General features: G+C 40.1%; 1 protein-coding gene across 1 annotated transcript in view; it reads left to right on the top strand.

Moving 5' to 3' along the window:
• Positions 1-3,553: 3,553 nt before the first annotated feature.
• dicer1 (dicer 1, ribonuclease type III) overlaps positions 3,554-24,634 on the top strand; it is a 39,012-nt gene continuing 17,931 nt past the window's right edge. Inside the window, exons 1-10 of the mRNA XM_070979650.1 lie at positions 3,554-3,722; positions 17,790-17,837; positions 18,132-18,242; positions 21,198-21,398; positions 21,568-21,730; positions 21,820-21,950; positions 22,416-22,550; positions 22,640-22,800; positions 23,033-23,201; positions 24,021-24,493. Coding sequence (XP_070835751.1) covers positions 21,285-21,398; positions 21,568-21,730; positions 21,820-21,950; positions 22,416-22,550; positions 22,640-22,800; positions 23,033-23,201; positions 24,021-24,493 — 1,346 coding nt within the window. The 5' untranslated portion in view covers positions 3,554-3,722; positions 17,790-17,837; positions 18,132-18,242; positions 21,198-21,284. The remainder of the gene's footprint in view (positions 3,723-17,789; positions 17,838-18,131; positions 18,243-21,197; positions 21,399-21,567; positions 21,731-21,819; positions 21,951-22,415; positions 22,551-22,639; positions 22,801-23,032; positions 23,202-24,020; positions 24,494-24,634) is intronic.

The following is a 24,634-nucleotide window of genomic DNA, read 5'->3' as shown; positions in this document are numbered from 1 at the left end:
CCATGTTATTCAATTTTTTTTTTCTACTTGCATGAATCAATGTCTTTCATGAACAAGGGGTCAAATGACCATGTTTTATATGAGAGAGGTGTTTCATCATGATAAACCCACAGAGCATTATCATCTGACTCTGTAGTTTCCCTCAGCTTTAGTGACTTTTTTCTAGCCTTGTTTAGTTCTTTGTTTTGGTTTAACAACCCTAAAGGAAATGTATAGTTTTGGTTCACTCCCTCCGCTCTCCTCACCCTTGTTTCCAGCAGCAGACAGCAGCTATTTCCAGTGAAAAAAGGTCACTCCACGCTATCTGCTAGATGGAGCCTGATTCCAGGCCTACTTTCAGCTAATCAAGGGCCAATGTGACCTACTCCCCAGAAGGTTAGCGGTACCATCTCCAGAGTACAGGCAACACTCAGTGAGACACTCAGCCCTGCAGAATGTCTGTGAATCTGTGTTGAGTTGCAGTGCCCACTGCGTATTCAACAGGGTAATCATTGACCTTTGACCAATAATGGGCCTCCCAGACCTGCAGGATAAATTGGGTCCAACCTTATTTTTCACAGTCTATGGGTTAGAATTGATCAAAAGGGTCTTAGGATGATATAAATATGATTACTTGCACATCACCAATCTGGAGATATTCTTATTACCAGTCTATCATCCACTGCATTTATAAACAAGACAAGTTAATGCAAAAGACCTGTTGGCATTGCACTGGAAGTACTAGTACTGTAACAGTATGTAAAAAGTTGTCTTTAATGGCACAAATCTATTTTGCATCAAGAAAGTTATTAATCAAAACTCATGCAAAATACACTGCAGCATGTTGGCAGCAAGATAATTTACTGACAACTCCGATGTTGTGGAGAGGTTTTCGGTAGATTCAGCTGGTCCTCTTTATTCTTTGTTGTGTGACAATCATGTGATTTCATTCATTCATTAATAATCGATTTTTTAAAATATAAATATATAAATATATTTTGAAGTGTGCATTTCTATATCAGAGCTTACGTAACGGGTCAGTAACAGTAATTGCAATGTTTTTGGTGTTACTGCCACCTTTCAATCAGTAGAATACTGATACTAGTGTTGGCAGGAATGTGTAGCATGTCACTCACATGCTCATGCTCATACTAGTAGAACCCAAAACACAAATAAAACATGAACCCGCTCATGAAAACATTGCTCCATAGTTCCTCCACTGATCAAAAACTGCACAGGCTGCCTGTTATGAGCTTGAACACTGTGCACTCCTGACCTCTTGTGGCTGAAACTTGTAGAACACTCTTTCAGCAAGCTGCTTTGTTGCTGGTATTTTCTTACTGGTTCATGTCAAGTTTGAGATATAAACAGCTGAATAGAATAAAAGTTGATTCCTGTACCTGTTTATCTGCGTTTTGATCAATAGGAAGTGGCTCTTCAGATGCGGCACAAAATGTTGACTTAATACTTTATATATCAGCTTAAATTACTTCCCTAACATGACATGTATCAAACAATTTGGTGTTTGGTTTTAAACAAACTTTATCAATATGGCAGTTTTTACAATAAATATTAGAAGAAAATGAATGCATGATAACCTGTCAGTAATGTGCTGCTCTGAAGCTGCTGTCTGCTGGACACCTCATCTGATATTTTGTAAATCTGTCCCCTCTTTCAGGCTGTTCAAAGGTTTCTTGCCGCTCATAACATGGTGCTTCATTACAGAGCCACAACAATGCTCAACATGAACTGTCACTTTAAGCTCTTACAAAACTTGAATTTATTTTGAAGCAGCTCATTGCTGACATCAGATCTCACATGAGAGGCTGCAGCTCGCCCGAGTGTGTGTCTCTGTGCTGATCAGAATTGTCCTGCTGTCAGTGTGGATGTGTGCAAAGCCGATTCGGATTCTGATTCTGATTGAAACATAGCTGGCAGTTTAGATGGTGGTGAATGCGTGGTTTGTATGTCTTTGAGATGGTCACAGCAGTTTGATTGCAGTAACATAAAATAGGGTCATTTTTTTCTTTTTTGTTGTATATTTATGTCATATATTTTCTTTAACACAAAGATTGATCTTATTGCTCCAAATAATTATTTTCCTATTCTTTTTCTTGTTCTATGTGTATAAACTGTCCAAGAAATGCTATTAGGTAAGTATATCTAACCACAAAATGTCTAGTTTGTCTTTCTTTTCTTCACACCTGGTGGAGTGATTGTTTATGCGTGAGTTTAATACAAAGTGTTTGAGAGGGAAAGTTGCAAAATAGCTATACACTGAAACAGCCACTCTGCATCGGGAAATGCTGTGCCTGTGTGTAGTAATGCTTCCATGTGAAAGACATCATGTAAGAGAGTCAACATCTTCTGGAGGGCTAAATCATCACCCAAAGGCAGTGAAGTGTTCCAGCTGCTGCACTTTGGTTCAACGTCCTGAGTGTTGGATTGGGAAAGTTTATTGTGAATGTAAATGCAAGATTTACTGAAAAATAATTACATTTAATTCTGATTCTCTTTATTTTGTAATACAATTATAATAATTTCTTTATAGCTTGTTAATGATTATAAAGCTTTTACTTAGATTTGATTCAGATTAAATCCCTTAAAATGAATCCACATAGACACTAGCACAACTTCAGTCAAATACTCGGAATTCTTTCTGTGTATGATGCACAAGGCCGTGTACTGGCAATGCATATTTTACAAGATAACATCATTTCTGCAGGAAACAGCTGGCACCACATCTTGAATGTCATTAGAAAAGATGAATTCTCAGTGTCATGTATTCTCATCCTATCCTGATCAGAAAGTCCAAATCTGTGGTCGGGCTTGAACAGGACAGTCTGGAAGCAGTAGGAGATAGAAAGAAATACGAATATTAAGATCTTTTTGTATAGCTTTCCTACAGGAAATGCAGCTCAAAGTGCTTTACAGCAAAGAAAGTATAACTTTGCATATAATGCCATCAAGTATGACAAGACCATTCTTTATTACATAGTCAAAAATACTGCTACTCATAAAAAAAATAATCTGGAATTGTATAGGGATGACAAAAGTAGACATTATGGCAGAGCAGTTGCACTGGATTAGGAAGAGAAAGTGATTATAAGGCCTACAGGAGTTGCACTGATGCACTCATTACCTCTGTTCATACCTTATTCACTGCTTTTTTGCACAAATCGCAAATCATTGTGCACAAATGAGTTGAGTGCCACTTGTATTTCTGTGACATTGTGAATTTCCCTTTGGAGATTATATCTTAGTATTTTATTTACTATGTTATATTTTGATATATTCTATTGATGTCTAGTTGTTATTAAATCTGTTCATGCACTTCAATGTTAATAATAATAATAATAATAATAATAATAATAATAATAATAATAATAGATCAAGATCTGCAAGTGAAGCTGCTATATTTTGCTTTTGTGCTCTAAAGTAATTCAGGTCTGCGAGTGAAGTCGTTTTTTTTACGTCTTCCCTCAAATGAGGCCAGTGGAACCGCAGATCCCCGCACAGGCACTGGTTTTCGTTCCCTTTAGTAGAATAGCGTGCCAGAGTGCGGTAGTTACGCAGTTTACGTGAATGTTTTGACGTAGCAGAGGCCCAGGTGAAAGGAAGTGGTCCCACCGTGGACGAGTAGCCACCAAATCGAGACAGCAAGAGTGAATGGCAGTTAGGATATCCAACGAATGATTTGAAATCTTTTTAGCCGAGGCCATCAATTGAAAAACATACACCAGGTAAGACTATATGATTCATCTTTCTGGAATAACATTGCTCTTTTGCATGTGTTGGCCTTGCTAGCTGTTAGCTAGCTAGCTGGCTGACATGGTGATGGTGCATGGTGGCTGCAGTTACTGTCCAGACGTTGTGTTGCGTTACACGCTGTAAATTTTGGGTGAAGCCATGTTTCACTTTAGATCTATAAATCACACAGTCGGGGCCTGGCAAGCACACCAAGATATACTTGCCTTCACTCATTAAATTGCAGAGGTCAAAAACTGGTTCCAGACAGGCGCGATTCATATGATTTAACATTTGCTAACCATGCTAGGTGAAGTTACCCTGTTGAACGCTGCAAGAGGGTTTCCATTGCAGTTATGTGAGTCTTTGCACTGTTACGACATGTAAGCGGCAAATATGCTCAGTGAGACGCTGTTTAGCGACTTAATTTGAGTTGTGTCTTTTCTATAACATAGTATCAGCTGAGCTAATGTAGCGTAAATACGCTAATTTGTCATACCGTAACGTTAGCACTCAGTAGTTTTAATGTAAGCTGGGTAACGTCACGGTTCATCATTTTTCCACCAATTATGAGGCCAAGGACCTTGAGCTTACTTTAATATGTGTATTGTTTCAAACAGGCATCCCCACATATTTAAGAAAATTGCTGGAATGTAAAAGTCACGTGTATTAACTCGGCTAACGGTAGTTGTGTCTAAATGCTTGGCAGAAATGGAGCTGTGTAGCTGCTAACTAACTAGCTAATGTTACTCAGCATGTCTTCTTCTTTCCCCCGTGTTATGGCGGGTGGCAACCAGCGTGAAGGTGCATCACCGCCGCCTGCTCTGCTGAAGTGTGGAGTTATTTGTCTCCTTAAAAACACACAAACAAAAGAAAAGAACCTGTGTTTCACTTGGCACTTACTTCTTTTGTCGAGTTCAGTTTCTTTCAAATGTCGGAATAGACAGACTAACCCAATTTCAGATGTACTTTTTAGTCTCAGTTCTTACACTCCAGGCTTACTGGTTGCCCTCATTAATATTTCTTGCTCTTGAAAGTACATTTGGCAGTGAAAAATGACTAAAATGAGCTAAGAAAAAAAAAAAAAAAAAAAAAGGATTAGAGAAGTGGATGTGTTCATTGGTTCCCAGTAGAAATGAAAATGAGGTATGGGCCCACATCCACATGGAAGAAGTAACCTGCTCCACTATGTAGGTTAGTTATCAAATCAGAATAAGTATGCAGGTTCTCCTGACAAGAATAGAATAAGAATAAAATTAGAAAAGAAAAGAAAGGAGAGAAGATATATATATATATATAAAAATATACAACAAAATATAAAACAGATATATAAAAAATAAGTATATACAGTATAAGTATATATAAGTATAATAGTATATAGAGAAGGATGTGCTTTGTAAATTGAATTTGATCAAATATGTATCATCATAATATCAGTATAAATATGTGTGATCAGTGATGAGTTGGACAATGGGTAGGATGAAGCATTTATTTGTCAGAAAACCCAAAATATATTGTGGTAGATGGACTACAAATAGTGCTTTTCTAGTCTTACTGACCGCTCAAAGCACTTTACAGCACAAGTCAACATTCACTGTTACACACACACATTCATACACTGGTGGCAGAGGCTACCATGCACAGTGCTACCTGCTCATCAGACCTATAACCAGTCACACACACACTGAAACACAGATGGAACAGCTGTTGAGTGTAAGTCAGGGTTCAGTATCGGTTGAACCACCAACCTACATTATGTAAGTTCAACAGTGTACCACATGACATGTCTATCAAATACATTTACATATGGCAGCAACAGACACACATACCAACACAGCACGCAGCAGAGGGGGCTTTGTGTTGAGCATGTGTTGCAGTACGAAGTGTGGAGACATCATTTGCTCTGGCGATGTGACAACATAAAAAGCAAAGTATAAAAAACACCTAACCTATTAGTGTGGTTATTTAATTGGCTTCAAATGAGGCTTAATTTTTGCACAGTTTATCTTGATCTAAACATTAGATATGCCAATATTGCTCCAACGCGTGGGTCTATTATTGATGCTTCTAGTCACATTAACTGCGCAACATAACACCAAATTCAACAGGGTAACTAGCAGAATAAACAGTAAAGCAACATAAAAATGGCAAAGCAGTTTTGAAGTGAATCCTGCTCTGTATTGGCCCTCAAAGTATTTTGAGGTAAAACGATTAGTGCACACATATAGCCCAATGATCTGGTCTTTGTTTTTCTTTTAAGAAGAAGTAAAACCTACATATGCATTTTTTCCAGTACATAGAAATCTTTTGACAACGAGGGAAACAGCCAGGGTGGTGTTAGTGGTAATGGTACACTAAGGATATATCTTTTCTGACTTAATGTCATGTCTCTGCTCTCTCACTGCTCCATGCAAAACACTCTCATTTGGTTCTTTCCTTCTCCCATAATGGGAGAAGTTCCTTTTATTGTTGGATCACGATCTTCAGAATGCCCTTTAAGATTTAACCAGTAGTTTGTCATTAACGGTCGAATACGCAGCAGCACGTCACCCACCTCAACCCGTAGCACAGATACAGGAGTACAGGAGGATTTTGCTGCTGAACCATTAACAATGCACCCATGGTCCAGCACTGATCTAATCAGCGATACATAAATATTTTTGTTGCAGATCTGCACACTCCCCAGGCTGACCCTGTTAAACATTGCATCATATTGAGTGCCTTTTTACGCTTGAAGTTTGTATGATGATTATATTCCTTCCTTGTTAACTTTGCATCAAACTTGCACCCAAAAGTCTGAAGACATTCACTTGATCTATTCTTGGCCTATAAATCCTTATTTGTGTATGAACACCTGAACATTAATGTTTTGACCATCCCATCGCACTGAACTTGAGAAAAAAAACATTATTTCTCAAAATGAGAAAAGATAATTGTGCTCATCACACTGCCCTGAGTAGTACCATAACCTACCATACAACCTTCTTTTAAGGCTATGCCGGTTCTAAATGGTAGAAATCCATCACATAAAAAGTACTTAATCCAGTTGTTTCAAATATTTTAAAGAAATATGTTCTTCTTGCTATAATATTTAATATGATCATTAATCCCTCTTTCCAAACCATATCACATCACAACAGGGTCCATGCTTCCTCTGCCATCCCTACACCCCCTCTGATGAGGTGATAGAGCTTTCCGTAATAATTCTTTCCGTTATTTTTCCTATGTGTGATGTCAGTGCTATTGGCCTATAGTTCATTGAACTGGGTGACTCCTTCCCTCGTTGACTGATAGGAATAATCACTGCCTCTTTCCCACCAGTTAACAATTTTCCCACTTCCCACACTGTATTATGAAACTGTAGCAACTTCATAGATGCTAAAACGCCTAAATGCTTTAATACTGCATAACAGATTTCATCCTTCCCAGACTCTAGTTCTTATTGCTGCTGTCTTCCAAAGTAAATGGAACATTCATTGTACAGTAATTGTCCCTCTTTCAAGAATTCCAGGATGAGCTGATGTTGTCATTATCGTTTCTCTCTTACCCTCCTCAGTCAAGTTATCAGAACATCAGACACTGCTGCTCCCCATCTTCAGTCCTGGATACTGCCATTGCCTTCTGATTCCTCTCATGCTCAAAACATCTCCTGCAGTTGTTGATCTACTGATATTATTACAAAATGCCTGTCAGCTTTGCCTTTTTTCTTCGTAACTTTTCTAACCTTTGATTGTGCTTGTTTATTTCATTTAACTCTGAAATGAGTTCTGCTCCTTTCTTTTACTGCTTTACCATGCTCATCTGTCCACAATGGAACCATTCTTCTCTTCATTCCTACTTTACTTTTAGGAATTGATTGATAAGCAGCATCCAGTAATGTTTTGAAGTTTTTATCCACAATATCCTCATATAAGTCCATTTCAATCTTTCTTATTTATGTAAACATTTCCTATTTTGCACTGTTTGATACCCACTTCCCCAAAATTTCCTTTTTTTATGTTTCTTTGTTCCTTACACAATACTGGAAAATAATCATTACCTACTGATGTTTCGTCTGATATATCAAAGACACACATGCCAGCTAAATTTCTAGATACTAAGTGTTCCCTGTGTGCACCTCTAATCTCGTCTCTCAGGCACCATTTAAACCTCTTTCTGTCTTCTTCAAGCAGTTGTTCATTTGCCTCACCTCACCTATACTCGCCTCTTTAAATGAAATATCTCAAAAAATGTTGCACATCCTACCCCATCCCCCATCACATCTAACCAAAGCATATAGAACTCTTCTGAAATCCCAGTTTTGGAAACACAAATGACATCATCTACATACTTTTTTTAATCCCTGTCCATCGGCCAGTAAACCAACATACGATCCAGCCCATGATTGTTCCTGGCTTGCTTTAATACAGAGATAATTCCTCACCCCCTCCCAAGTCAGCCATCTTGACGATGAGCTGCTGTCTTTATGGTTATTTGTTTTCTCTCCATTTTAGATTTTACCTCCACTGTATCATTTACCACCCCTGCTATGAAAGTGACAAGTATCTTTAAATCAACCATTACATTTCCCTCATTATTTCATGTGGGTTGCTTTCCTGCTCTGCTTCTTCCATCAGTTCACTCCCTCTGACTCACCATCTTTACAGCCTCTGTATATGTGATTTTGTACTGAGCTTTTACCTACTGTATTTCCATGCCCCTTTTCATCACCTCACATCCCCCATAAACCACACTGTGATTACCACCACAGTTACTCATCAGCTTCTCCACATCTGGCACATCTTCTTCTGCCTTTTACATGTCTTGGTTGTATGAGCAAACCTTTTACAGCTGTAGTACTACATTGGCTTTGGTACGTACTAAGGGTGGGCAGTATGGCCAAAGCCTTCCATCACAGTGAATGTAATTTTATGTCATAGGAAGGATACATACCATGGTATAGTAATTGTTACATAAAGTCAATTTAAAATGTTTCAATTAGTGCTGTCAAAAATATCGCGTTATTAAGGCGTTAACGCAAATCAATTTTAACGGCGTCATTTTTTTATTGCGCGATTAACATTCTTTGTGACCTAATGAACTTGTAGTTTTTTATAAGCTGTGGCCACTGCTAGTAACATTACAAAAACTACAGGATCCGATTGTAAACGGGAAACAAAACAATAGACACGCCCCACGCATGTTTTGGTCTCACCTGCTCGCTAGCTGTAAAAGTGTAGGCGGATGTCAAGCGCGAAATGCCGAAATGGATGCAAACAAGATTCTGAATAGAAAGTTTGGTCTGAATAGAAAGAATAGAAAGATCAGTCGACTGACAAGACCAAAGTTTGGACGAGGCATATGGATACCGCAACTAAAAACAAGCTTACTGCAGCCATAGCCAAGTAATGTTCATTCTTTCTGGAGAGAAATAAGAGGCTGGGATGATAAGCCTCTGGTGAATAAATAGAAGAGCATCATAGTCTGACTGCTTGTATGTTCAGAGGAAACTTAAGAAAGGAAAGTTTAAGCCATGGTTTAACTGCACTATAGCCTGAGTCCTAGTTTACAATGATGTGACCTTTGTAACTTTATCTTGTATCACCCTGTTTTGATCCCTTAGAAAGGGTTGTTGAAGGGGCTTTTTTGTAACCAAGTATTTGTTTTTTTGTCATCTGTTTATTGACAGTGTTAAAATGTGTGAGATTTGATTCATTCAAATGTGAATGACTGCTCAGTGAGAATGTTAGTGTGAAATATAACACTACACATTGTTTTCAATAAGAAACATTTGCACAAATCAAGCATGTCCACTTATCCATGTTGACAACAGTATTAAAATGATAATTAATGGGACATTTAGAATAGATAAAAATGTGCGATTAATTTGCGATTAATCGGGAGTTAACTATGACATTTGTGCGATTAATTGCGATTAAATATTTTAATTGATTGACGGTACTAGTTTCAGTATAACCATACTGTACCATACTTCATCACATTTCTTAATTTTCTTCTTTTATTTGGAACTTCTATAAACAAAAACCAACTGCCTCCCGTGAGACAGCACTTAAGTTAAAATCAAAAGACTCAATAAAATAAAACTAACTTTTTTTCAAGATGGAAGCACAAATCACGTGACCTTTAGAGGCAGTTTAATTGCTACATTGCGCTGCTTGCCAAGATATATAGCAGAGACACTAAAGCTATTTTCTTAGATGAGCTCCAGTCAGTGTCTTCAGAATCAGGTCCAGACATTGTCCAGAGTTGCCCTTTCACACATGTAGCACATTTGTCTTCATCAGACGCATTCCCATTTACTGGAAATACTCTGTGTGGTTCAGGTGAGGGTGTTGCCCGGGTAAAGTGTGCAGGATGAAGAGAAGGACTCATCCGTAATGATGCCGTTTTTTGTGTTAATATCAATACCACATGTATTAGGACGTGTCCGCAATGTCAACGAAAGCGTGGAAAGCAACCTATGGACAAGCGGAAAAGAATACGAAGCAGCCACATGTCATACAGCTACACTGTGCAATGTCACAGGGTAGCAGTGCATACAGTGTGAATGGTGATGTGAAGAGTTAGCTCCCATAGGGGAAACGGTGTTGCCAAATTTCTACTGTTGCACGCTATATACCATCATACCACCCTGCCCTAGTATTTACTCTCTCACTCATGGAGCGTAGAGTCACTTTCTTTGGGAGCACCTCATCCTCAAAATCTAGCAGCACATACTCGCTGTCTTTCCTCACTCCCTCTCTCTTTACCTGCAAGCGGCAAGCTCTTTCAGAATTCCCCCTTTTAGGTTTGATTTAATTTCCTCCATCGAGAAGCCGACTGGCACCCCCCAAATCATCGCCTTACTCTGTTTACCTCCTCTTTCAATCCATTGTGCATTCACCACTTTAAACCACCCTATTTCTTTCATCCTGCCAACATGCTATTTCTGCTCTTCAATACCATACACAATCAACCGCTGCTCCTGATCATCCTTGCACTGGTCTTTTTCTCCCTCATTCTCTCACTAACTTGGCTTATCTCCACACTATCAGCTATGTCAGAATCTCCCCACTGTGAGCTATTCACAACGTAGCTGGGCCTCTCAGTTGCAGCTTTCTTCAACTCATTGGGTTTCTTCATTCTTGTTAGTTCTCCTGTTTTCCAATCTCCAACTATCCCTTTCTCCCAGGATCATCTTCCAGATTTGTCTCATTGTTTCTCATATGTGCTCTCCTTCCTGTTACTCAGCATGGTTTCTGCTAGGAATCGTAATATAATGGTTAACAGTAACCAATGATTTCCTGCTTACATTTTGAGAGATTCAGCTAATATGGTGTCGAAATGAGAGATGGAAATGTATTACCATTTTAATGCTATGGACTGCATACAGAGAATTGTAGAAATTAGTGTCATACTGGCTGAATGTTTTGAACCTTGTGTTCCGCATGTATGTTGTGCTTGACATAGCTGACAGACACTTTCCTCTCAACCCATGTGCAAAACTGTGAAAGAATGGTAAATGTCATTATGAGGTGTGAAAGATTCAGTAATTTGAAGCCGACGGTGGGAGTGAAGTTACTTAAGCTCCCTTCAGCCCCTACTTCTTCATATGTTTTTGTTACTGAATTTGTCCCATTTTCGTTGTGTTGCTCTGGCAGTCCACTTAAGACAAGGCCACACTTTAGTCTGGTTTCTGCAGCTCTTCCTGTATGACTTAAGACTGTATACAGGACAGTCATATTAGCAGGTACGGTATGCATAGTGTTAAGGTCTAAATATCGTAACATAGACAGTCCATCATGTTGTGTAAACGTTGTCAGATGTGTGATTATAGTTGTATTCATGTAGAGTTATATTTGTTGTATTCACGACCAACTGATCTGTTTTTATGCCAATCTGTTTGACTAAACAGTGTTTGGAACAAATGTGCAAATTCCAAGTTATGGAACAGAGGTCGTCATGTCATGATCAAAAAGGGTTTGGTGGCTTTCCACTCTTGTTGAAGTGTTGATTCTGAATGGTTGCCACTGTTCCTCCTTGTTATGTCGCTGCTGTTCTATCTTATGCCACTTATAAACAGTATGTCACTTCTTGTTCCATTGTCACATATCATGTCACTGGCATATACAGATTCTTAGTGATGCATGTATGCCGCTGATGTGTCATGTTTCTCGGCCTTTATTTTTACATCTGAAGCTTCTATCAAGGTTTCAGATGTCATTCTATTTTACCCTAAGAAGAATATCCTCAAACAAATTTCTCAATTTGTGTAGTGATTCATTGGATTAAATGTCTTTTTTATTGAATCAGATTTCTTAAATGGAAATAATTTGTTAGTTACATCAACATAAATACTTGTAGACAGCAGGCTACTCCAACAAAAGTATAATCTTTGTAAAACACACGGATTCAAACCAGTATCTGTGTTTGCGCGTTATGTTCATAGTCATATAGGTATATTTATTTACACATATAATGTCTTTCAAAAGATTTACATACCTACACACATTAAAAAATGGACAAATAATGTCCTTTGTTCTGTACCATAAAACTTAATTTAAAGACCGTACACCCCTTCACCTCTCTGTGCTGTGGTTGGTGATGAGAACATGTTGTCTCTCACAGTGACATGATCAAAATGAATGATTTCTAATTGATATGCAATCCCATAGCCTGATTTTTATACAGGTTAGGTAATTTTCATACTGGTTTAATTGAACAATTAGATAGTATTTTTCCTTTCTGCTGAGCAAGAGTGGAAGGGAGGGGAACTAAATGTCCTGGCTTCTGTCCCACTTTAGACCAGGTGTGTTCAGTAATTGAAACAGTAAATGTGTGCCTGGCTATTAGGCGAAGCTAATTGAAAATTAACAGTATAGAATGGTCTGAACAAGCTGTGCTGTGATCAGCATGGAACAACAACCTTGACATGAAGTGGGAAATAATAATCAAACCAGTGGGACCTGCTGTGCATGCATGAATCATTATCTGTTCAGTAGCCTGTACTTCTCTTACGTTTTTGTTTAAATGAATTTTACGGGACACAAGTTCGAATAATGCGGCAACAGAGAAGTTTTATCCTGAAGGATGATTTTCAGTGTAAAGTGCCATTAAAAACAGAAAAGTAAACTACTTACATTTTTGATGCTTCATCTCTCAATGTGCTGGCATAAAAACAAAGCAGTATCCAAAACTGATTTAACAGGCTCAGCATTTTAATCCACCGTCACCGTCAGGCCTTAAGGCCTACAGGTTATTTCCCAAAAACACACGGCAGTTCACATGTGAAGAGGCCAGTGCCAATCTCATTTTATTCATTACATTTTCTGCAGAAGATGTGCTCAGAACGCTTTGAGGATCCCTAACGTCACCAGGATGGAATGACATTTCTTTGCCATCTCGGTGACGTTAGGGTATCTCCCAGATCACAAGGTTTTCCAACACATCAAAAGATTTTGTTGAGCAAGTATTGGAGACTCTGGTTCTTACAAGCAGAGTGTTGTTCTGGTCTGGCCTGTCCATACAATATGTGTCTCTGAAAAAGATTTCTAATAGCCATTAAAGCAGTTTTCTCAGCGGTTTGCTAATCTGGGGATGGTCCAGTACTGGCACAGGGCTCTGTATCACTGCCTGTGCCGTCTGCAGCTGCCACACTCACATTTTTCATTTCCTCCAGTACAGCCACCTGCATGTCCTGCTTTTGATCCTCTTTTAAATGAACAAGACAGTGATGATCTTTGTTTTCATGTGTGTCATTGCAGGTCGTTCTGGTGTATATGACATTTGCCTGTGCAGTTGAGACAACAGAACGTGTTTTATAAGCAGTACAGCTGACGCCAGTGTTGGAAATTTGTCAGCTGACAATACTTCTGTTGCCATTTTGAAAGTTTTAAGAACCTCTTATAACCCGTAGTAAATAAATGCATGAAATGCGTCAGTATTAGGACAGGTTTGCATTTGTCCATTAAAAGTAGGCCTAAGTAAACAACTTTAAACATTCTACCTGTTGACCCATTGTCTGCACTAAGTGCCCACAGGCAGGCATTTACACTGTGTTTACCTTTTTCAAGAAGGACCATTCACTCTTGGTTAGCTCCATTGAAAACAGTTTTTCTTCTTCTTTTGTACTCCTTTGGCATCGCTGAGGCTTTGTTATTGGTGTGATTTGAGCTTTTCTGGGTGGCAGTTGATTTGATTTGTTTCCCATAGTGTAGTTGACCGTCATAAGAACCGAAATGCTGCCACATATCAGCTCTTCAATCTCTTTTTCATTATCAGCACGTTTATCCACAATTTTGTTGTTGGGTTTATTTTAAAGAGTGCTTTGCTTGCACGCAAATAATTATGGTAGTCTGTCTTCTTGACTACTATGATTGCGCTTTCTGCTGTTCTAACAAAAACAATACAATTTTCTACATATATAGATATATCGTTGCATCCCCATTTCCCAATCTAAAATGCAGTGTGCCGTCGCTCTGGATATCCACCCATCCATACTAAGGGCCACAGCTTTGTCTCTGAAGCCCTCTTCATCAGCTATTCTGATCTCACGATCTTGCATATGAACAAACTAAGTTTCTTTGTACAAGCCTCTTGTTGTGCTGCCGATAGTGAGCTTGTGGCAGCTGGTCTAAAATATGGGTTGAGATATGCGGGGTTTTTTTGGGTGTTTTTTAGCTGAAGATACAACAGGAAAGGGGGACACACAGTAAATGAGCCGCAGGTGGGAGTTGAACCTGCAGCCACTGCAGAGGACAGACAACCTCAATATATGGGGTGCACACCCTACCGAGTTATAGGAGCACCCCAAGATGTGCGAGTTTAGGTGGAAGACCTCCAGACATCAGGCCATATGACCTCAAGGTGCTTGTGGTGGAACAGAAAGCTAACTGTAGCTTACAAAGCAGTCGTCTGAGTATTTCCAAATGCGGCTTTTTATATTTCTTGGAGTGCAAATCCATCTCTGCAGCAGAGCTGGGTGTGAGCTCTCTGCCATCATTTCCATGTGGTTGTTGTTGAATTGTTCGTTCCTTTCAGCTTGTCCTACATTAGATTTTTAATCAATGAAAGTGATGGTGTGTGTCTCACTCTCCTCCCGTCCGTCATGCAGTGCAGCAGCCCAGCCCCTGTGACGACTCAGGAGACAGACAGCTGGCAGCCATGGAAGCGCTGCTTGTTTTTTTTTTCCCCACATTCGAATTTTAAGTTTCACAATTGAACCACAGAAGATCCACATCTGCAAATGTCAAATTCCCAATGCTTAGCGATATGCTTCTGTCACTGATCGGTTTGCATGTGGCACATGAATACATTGTTACTGGTTTTCCAATGGTATATACCCCTAGCATTAAAGGTCAAACTTTGTCCAAGGCCATGCTTGCCACATGCTCACTATACAGGGTTAATATATATCCATGGCTCCACTTGGTTAGATCCCCGACAAGTACGGCATGCATCAAATATGTGACAGCTGCATAAGCTACTAATTTACAAGGGAGTTGCCACTGGAACATATGTAACATGTTTTTATATGGCACAAAGCATTAGCATAGCAAAAGATAGCAGTGACAAGTCAGTGAGTAAGAACTGTCATGCTGGTTTGGAGTTGCTTGTGCTTGTGACATACCATTTTATTTGCCATATGCTCATAGAACAGCAGTGACATTTCTTAAAAATAGCAGTGGCATTAATATCAGTGATAGGGATGCACACAGTTAACTGTTTAACCGTTAACCGATAACAGGAATGTTAACCGATTAATACTAACGGTCAATTTTGTTTTTTAGCTACGTAAGTCAATCAACTCATGGGGGCGTGTCGAGTTCGTAAGTTCGTGGCTATTACAATGGACTGCTGGACCGCGCTCACAACAGAGAGCTACGTGACAATTACATGTCACTATATCGATGAGTACTGGAAAGTTAATTCTGCCGTCCTGTTAACGCAGAGCATGCCAGGTAGACACACAGCTGATAACCTCACAGCTAAACTGGTTGATGCAGTGGAGACGTGGGGACTTAGTGGGAAAGTGTTCGCATGCGTCCACGACAACGCACGCAACATCGTGGCAGCCAACTCTCCCGGACGGGTCAGCTGGGACTCAATCCCCTGTTTTGCACATACACTGCAGCTGGCGGTAAATGATGGATTTAATGTGTTTGTGCATCGTGTTATTGTTGCAGCGGGGCGGCTTGTCAGGCACTTCAACCACAGCACACCTGCATGCAAGGCAATGGAGGCCAAACAGGACCAAATGCAACTTCCGAAGCACCAGCTTATTGTGCGCAATTACGCACAAAACACACGTTACATTGAATATTATTTTTTTTCATCTCCAGACACGCCGCGGGTCGTCCAGGTTTACAGTAAAATGGTTCAGAATGAAGCTGCATCATCCAGATAAACATCGTGCTCCATCAGAACCGTTTAAAAATCTGATTTCAGAAGCGTGTATCAGAACACACAATTAAAGAAATCACAGCGCGCTCGCTCTCGACATAATTTAAAAAGCAATAGGAGACGATTGAAGCCTACAGTACTGTTAATTATCTAAATCTTGTAGCTTTTTTTTTTTTTTTTACATTTTAGATGAGTAATCTAACTATTTTCCGTCATTGTAAATCTGCAGTTCGCAACGAACAGCGCCGAGTCAGTGACTCTCTGATTCCAACCTTTCCTTACATGGAAAGCCTTGTCGGAATGGTGGGACGTTTGTGTGTCGGAATAGCGGTATTTCGGGATGGTGATATGTCTAAATGGTGGTATGTCGGAATGACGGAATGTCGGAATGGCAGCATGTAAGGGCATTTAAATCTTATCGGTTAACGGTTATTAATCGTTAAAGGGCGTCGGTTAACGGTCATAAAAAAAATTAAAAATGTGCATCCCTAATCAGTGACATACCATGCAGAATCTGTATACACTAAAACAAGAGTGGCAAATCATCAGCCCCCTTTCAGCCTTGGCACAACTGGATTTTTTTGTGTTATTGAGATTAAATTTGAGATATGAAATTTAACATCCTGTCCATTTTTTAGTGGTTTGGGTGCTATTGAACTTTTTTTTTTTTTTGTGATGACTGTGACTGTGACTGTGATGTGATGATTTTTTTCTTAAAAGTCCCGTGGATATCAGGGGAGCAAATGCGTTACATTTGTTGCTTTTCTGAAATCATTGACTCTTAGAAATAGGACAGTGGTTTATCTTCACATGGTGCCACACATCATTAAGACTGACAAGTTGTCCTGGGAAGCAAAATGTTTATTCACTTTACATGGAGCTAAAATTAATAACTAATAATGTTACATTTTCACCCAAGGAGTTAGTGTCTGTTTAAGAGTCATAAGAAAATAGCATCATAAATGTATCTTTAAGAATTAGCTTGGCTCATTAAATTTAACAATTTTTTAATGGAGCAAGGCAAGCTAATCGCCATAGCGCTCTGAATACACATAGAACTTTAAGTGTCACTACATTTAGTCCTGAAAGTAAATGAACTGATATGCATGTTAAAATCAAGTCAAGCAACATACATAAACATTATTTACCTTTGCACTGCAGTATGGTGTCATCAGGTGTCCACGGAGTTTTTTGCATTTTCAGATAAATGATTGGTTAAAAAAAGAAAACAACCAATGCTTTGAGATTTGAGATTTTGCCATAATTTTTGTTTTCAGGATTTTCTTTTCATTGTGTTGTTGTTATAGTTTAGTCATGAAATGTAAAGACATCAGCAAATAACAAAACAAAAAGTCAAAATTTTTGTTGATAAAATGAACACTGGTTGCCAATGGCTACATGCCAGCGTTGATTGTCATATATTATTTTTAATCACCAACAAATATAAGCCATGCCATTACTATAATGACTTAGTTTTGCCTGTTAGACTTGGTGACAGCTGTTGGGCTTAGCAGTCTTCACAGTGGAGTTGTGTGGTCTTGTTGTGACTTTGGGCTATGTCAAATGTGTTGTTTACTCCAGTGGTGGACCTTTCTTCCCTCTGCTCAATGTATCTTCGTCAGCACCTCGCACCCAGCAATACCATGCCATTCTCATTTTACTCTCTGTTTTTGTTTTTGCAGAGTTGGAGGACCTATTCACAAGCCCTGCCACTTTCCATTTGTGTAGAGGTGAGAAGTTTTTGGCAATTAACAGTAACAGGCAATTAACAGTAACAGAAGCAGTCTCAGAGGAAGCCAAACTAGCTTCAGTGCTTCCTCTACCTCTTTGTAGTGAATAAAGAGATTTTGCTGTAGGTCCTTATTTATTGTTCATTCAGAGGCCTAAATCAAAATGCTGCTTTCAACAGCCAGAATAACTTCTCCATTGTCATTTATTGCCCCGTGATATAGATGTCATATCGACTGCTGTTTCTGTCCTGTATCTGAAATGTGTGATTATCACAATATTCTCTGGTTTCCCAGGTCTGTTTCCACCTAAATGTGGGGGAACATCAAGAGTTGATTAAGAAATATTTTATCATGAAGCCCAGATTAAGCGTTGTCTGCTTATCCAGAAAGTCTCAGTTATTATCTGTAAGTATATTTCCTAAGACCTTCATTCTGATAGCACTGTTCCTGCCTTTTCACCAAGTCATCTCCCATTCAGCACTTTTGGTCTCTGCTGTTGTCAATGTCTATCCCACATTGCGGTCATGTTCTAAACAGGCTTTATATAAGCTAGATTCAAGATTCAATACTTTATTTCCATTTCAACATCGTCAGTACTTTGTTTTGGTGAGCTTCCACAAAACAAAAAACTCACGCCACATATAGTAACTTCTTGGAACATTGAACAAGCGATTTTCAAAATATTTTTAAAAGAAGATAAGTAAAACATATCAAACATGTCCAAAAGCTTTCACGAAAAGAAAAGTTTTCAGAGGAGATGAAGCTAGAGACCTAGTGGGTCTGAGTTCAGTAGGCACAGAGTTCAGTAGGCACAGAGTTCAGTAGGCACAGAGTTCAAGTGCATTCTTATAGCAAAAGCCCGACCTCCCTTAGTCATCGACAGAGACCTGGGAGGAACCAGCAGGGCTCCATCCAAAGATCTCAGTGGTCAGGAAGGCACACACCAGGTCAACAGATCAGAAGTGTATTCAGAAGAATACCATTTAGGGCCTTAAAAGTGATCAAAACAATTTTAAAATCATACGAGCAGCAGTGTTTTGTACCAACTGGAGAAGGTGAAGGGAGCCCTGGCTGATACCTGAGTAAAGTGCTTTGCAGTAATCAAGCCCTGAATAGATAAAAACATATACAACTTTTTGTAGATCAGCAATTGATAAAAGTTACCTACTTTTAGAGATTAACTAGAGCTGGAAGAAACATGACTGAACAACACTTTAGACTTGATCCTCAAATAGAGCAGGAAGAGAGTTCAGATCATCATGTGCCTCTGAGGGGACCACTGTCTTTGCAGGTTTTTCGGATTTATACAATTACAATTAGTCATTTGGCAGACGCTTCATCCAAAGTGACGTACATATGAATTCACAAACCGATTGCACAGCATTGGATACTTTGGCATGTGGACTGCCAAGAATCGAACCACCGACCTCCTGATTGGTGGCCGACTGCTCTATCTCCTGAGCCGCAGCGTCCCCTTAGCCTCTTACCCTCTGAAGGTACTTGGTCATGTGTCATGATGTGTCTCACCTAGGGCTGGGCGATATGGCTGAAAACTGTATCACAATATAAGTGTTTTATATCGGTCGATATCGATAATTATTGGCATTTTTTATGACCTATTTAAAATAAGGACCAGGAGAAAAATACATTCAATTTAAACATTTTAAATTCAACCTTCCTCTGATTATAGTCTCCTCAGTTATCAAGGCAGAAAGGAAAGGAAATGTCAACACAACCGTGGAAAACACTCAAATAATAAATGTAAACAGAGAGAAACCTGAGAACTTTTTTTCAGCAGGTTTAGTGCAGAAAGTTCACAAGCTGATTCACCTTCTGGTGAATAAAATGTTTTCAAATATGCGCGGTGTTTTGTAAACATAGCAGAAACTGAGGTAGACTTGACATCTGTAACATAAAAAAACAAACAAACATGATAGACAGAAACAGATAGACTTGATATCTGTAAACAAACATGATAATACAATAAGATTGATTGAACTATAAAACCAGCCTAGACATGTGAATAACTTTAGTCACTCTACTTACTCTAAACATACATGAACTATTCAATTATATCTTTATTGCAAGTGTGTCAAAAAAAAAAAAAAAAACACATGATAACCTGGCTTCTCCACAGTGCTCAGTGAAGCATTTCTTTAGCTATATGATATGCCGCTGCCTCCATTATGTCTTTGTGCCTTTTAGATGATTTGTCATCAGGCACTGAAGCAGATACCTCTGCATGGCAGTCAGCTGCTTGTGCGGTGGTGCTGCGGTTGCAGATGTTGTTGGACGTTGGCGAATACGGCTGCGCTCCAAAGGGTGAGCGTGGCTAAGGTGGTTAAACAAGTTTGTGGTATCACCGCTCTTGGTGGGGACGACAGTCTTGCATAATTTACAGACCACATTGGTCTGATTACGGTCCGACTTATAAAATCCAAAAAACTGCCATACTGGCGAGCTGACTTTCCCTGTTTTATCGACAATTTCTTCGCTCGCTGCAGCGCTCACTTTCTATTTCTCATCTCACTCCTTGTGAAGAATCAAACACGAGAAAATGAGATGGCGCAACCGAACTTGATACTGTTACATGATTGGCGTGTTAGCGTGTCACTCCCACTGATCAGTAATTACTCCCTACGTTGCTCGGTTACCTGAGAGCCTTTGTTCATGCTACCAACCTCGCTTCACAACTTCTGGTTTCTTCTGACGAAGAAAAAAAATTATCAAATGTTTTATCGAATGCATTTTTTATTGTTATTGATTACATGTCTATCACGAGACATATCATTATCGTTTTATCGCCCAGCCCTAGTCTCAACACCTCTTGTGGCAGTAAAGATTTGTCAAGAAGTCAGAGTTTAAAGAAGCTCTAAACAAGTCAGAATTTAAAGAAACTCTAAACAAGCTTTTGTCAAGCCCTAAATAAGTTCCTGTCATTTTTTCAGGAAGATCTAAACAAGACGTTCTTGAGCCCTAATCAAACTGTAAATAAGCTGTCCTCAATCTCTAAAGAGGCTTCAAACAAGCCGTTGTCATATTCTAAACAAGCTCTAAAGAGGCTATTCTTGAGCTGTAAACAAGCTGCTCTCACACAGTAAACAAGCTCCAAGCAATCTGACTTCAAGCTCTGATCAAACTGTTCTTAAGCTCTAAACAAGCTGCCCCAGCTTTCTAAACAGGCTCCTGCATCATCCAAAACATGTTTTGTGATGAGAGGAGCTGCAGGCTGCTGTGTGTGGCTGGGTCTCTCTTCTCACCTCTGGCTTTGCTGATGTGGTTTTTCAACTTTCTGAATGGAGAGTGTCACTGTTGCATCTGCTGTCTACATTAATATGGTATCCTCATCTCTTCCACCAGTGAACTTCTGAGAAGAAGAGGATGATGAAATGAGATAAAGTGGACGACTGGAGGAGCCCAGCCCCCTCACCTCCACCTCTTTGAAGCATGGCAGGACTGCAGCTCGTCACCCCTGCCACTTCACCCATGGGGCCGTTCTTTGGTCTGCCATGGCAGCAGGAGGCTATCCATGATAACATCTATACACCTAGGAAATATCAGGTCAGGAGGTTGCCATCTACTGGGATGTTTTTACGAGCTGCTTGATGATTGTATATAATTAAACAAATTAAGAGTTACTCATTGCTGTTCTTTTAGTTTTATAGTAGTTATTTTAGTTGACGCTTTGCTTCATCTCATTCTCTATCACTCTCTGAATGTTCCCCCACAGGTAGAACTTCTTGAAGCAGCTCTTGAACATAATACTATCGTCTGCTTGAATACTGGCTCAGGGAAGACCTTTATTGCAGTACTTCTAACAAAAGAGCTCTCCCACCAAATCCGTGGACATTACCAAGAAAATGCAAAGAGGACTGTTTTTCTGGTGAACACAGGTACCTGCGATTTACTTTCTCACTTTTGGAAACTATAAAAAAAGATTTTGAAAATGTAGCTGACCTTGTCTCTGGTCTACGTTGTCCAGCTTTGTCTGTAGTTCAGCAAGCAGCTGCAGTCAGGACGCACTCTGACCTCCAGGTGGGAGAGTACACAGATTTGGAGGAGACCTCAGCATGGACTGACCAACAGTGGAGTCAAGAGATAATCGAGAATCAGGTGTGCTGTTCATTCTCATTGCCTTTTACAGTACTTGTAATAGGTTAATATTTACTTAATACTGGTTCCATGCTTACAGGTTGTGTCTGTCTTTCAGAGTTTTGTCCATGTTTAACAATAGGCGTAGGTGTTCTTTTCATACAGGTGTGCAATACAGGTCTTGCACACCTAAGAAAAATACATCATTAATGGCCTCAAGCCAGTTACAGCACAGTCAAGTGCACCATAAGTGTGCACCATCCAACTCCTAAAATACCTCTCAGTCTCACGTGTTACAGTAATGTCTCATGATCTACATCTTTATCTCTAGCTAAGAAAAATACAAAGTATGTGTTTTAACCCTAGTTCAGTGTTAAAATAAAGTGTGTAAAGAAATAAAATGTGGAGCAGACTGAATCACACTATGATCACTGCTGTCAACAATATCCTCTTCCCTCCTGTCATTCTCAACTGTCTCTCATACAGGTGCTGGTCATGACTTGCCACATATTCCTGCACATTCTGAAGAATAAAATCTTACAGTTGTCTAAAATCAACCTGGTGGTTTTTGATGATTGTCACCTGGCTATCACAGACCACCCCTACTGTGAGATAATGAAGGTGAGATGATGGTTGCAAAGTAAAATCATGTTTCTGCAAGACTGGTAAACAGGGGAATTGTGAATGACCTGGCTCTCCTCCCTGTGCAGCTGTTTGAGGGCTGCTCAGCCAGTCCTCGTATCCTGGGACTCACAGCTTCCATTCTCAATGGAAAGTGTGACCCATCAGAACTGGAGCAGAAGATCCAGAATCTGGAGAGAATCCTCAAGAGCAACGCTGAAACTGCCACTGACCTTGTAGTCCTGGACAGGTACTTTAAGCCATTATATATGACCTATAGCAGAGGTGAACAAATATATCTCTTATATGGCTGAATGTGTTCAGAATTTTGTTAGTGACAGCTGATTACAGTTCATTCAGAGAAAGAAAACATTGTAAAATCAGGTGATGAATGAGAAACCTCATGACTGCCTTAGATTGACAAGCCAGTAAGAAGCCTTGTGCATGCTGAAGACTGACCTGTGCACTGCGTTATATTTCAGATACGCCTCTCAGCCAAGAGAAGTGGTGCTGGACTGTGGCCCCTACATGGATAAGAGTGGCCTCTCCTCCCGTCTGCAGGCGGAGCTGGATGAAGCTCTCCACTTCCTGAATGACTGCAACATATCTGTTGCCAGGGAAGACCGTGATCCCACATTCATCTCCAAACAGGTCAGAGCTGGAAAGATCTAGTTTATTTTATTTGTTTCATTATTTGATTATGTGATTTTCACTTTTTTCAAACTCAACTTTGTATATGTACGTGTGTAAGGAAAGGATGTATAATGTGTCAGGAGTCACTTGCAGTTACAAACCCACTGAGAATTATCAATCAATCAATCAATCAAACTTTATTTATATAGCACTTTTCATACACAATGAAATACGGCTTAAAGTGTTTTACAAGAGTTAAAAACAATATACATAAAAACAGAACAACATTGAAGAGCCATCCCTCCCACCATCCGTATGTACTAACACACTCCCTGAACTACATGCATACACACACACACACACACACACACACACACACACACACACACACACACACACATACACACACACGCGCGCGTACACACAGACGTTCTCACCACAAATAGTAGCAAGAGTAACGAGGCATGGCCTGATACTGAGGATTGAGGAGAATGCCACCTTTGGGGCCGTCCACATCCAGAGGAGTCATCATGGACTGTGAGCACAGGGGGCGCCGGCACCCGGGCTCCCCCGACCCTGACAGACCAGCGGACCTCCACAGCAAGGTAGGGAACCTCCCCCCCAACCAGCCGGGCTGAAGGGACCTGAGGACAGCACCCCTGGCAGCAGACCAGACACACCAACCCGGAGTTTCTATCAGCTCAACAGAGCTTATCAGCTGGTTATCTCATTGTTTTGATTTTCCAGAAGGGAATCTCTTCCCTCATCAGCAAGCAGCTGTCTTCAGTGAAAAAGCTTTAATAAATCTCCTGTTCCCTCTGTCTCTTTCCTGTCCAGGTCCTGAGTGACTGCTGGGCTGTGCTGCAGGTGCTGGGACCCTGGTGTGCTGATAAGGCGGCGGGCATCATGGTGCGAGAGCTCCAGAAGTACATCAAACACGAGCAGGAGGAGCTCAACCGCAAGTTTTTGCTCTTCACCGACACCATCCTGCGCAAAGTGCACGCCCTCTGCGAGGAACACTTCTCCCCTGCCTCACTGGACCTCAAGTTCGTCACCCCGAAGGTCCTCCGGCTGCTTGAGATCCTGCACGAATACAAGCCCTTTGAGCGGCAGCAGTTCGAAAGCGTGGAGTGGTACAACAACCGCAACCAGGACAACTATGTGTCGTGGAGCGACTCTGAGGATGAAGATGAGGATGAGGAGGTGGAGGCCAAAGAAAGGCCTGAAGCCAACTTTCCCTCACCGTTCACCAACATCCTGTGTGGGATTATCTTTGTGGAGAGGCGTTACACAGCTGTGGTCCTCAATCGGTAGGCCTCTGTCGTCATGGCTGTTTGCTCTGTGGTGTGAGAGCTGTACTTCAGACAGAGTTTTTAAACTAAAAATAATCCTGATTTTCTATTTATCAGACCTTCATACATGGTTGGTGGTGGCCTTTAAAGTGCAGCAAA

The sequence above is a fragment of the Chaetodon trifascialis genome, chromosome 14 (assembly GCF_039877785.1).
Source record: "Chaetodon trifascialis isolate fChaTrf1 chromosome 14, fChaTrf1.hap1, whole genome shotgun sequence".
Lineage (NCBI taxonomy): Eukaryota > Metazoa > Chordata > Actinopteri > Chaetodontiformes > Chaetodontidae > Chaetodon > Chaetodon trifascialis.
This window is presented reverse-complemented; position numbering and strand designations above follow the sequence as displayed.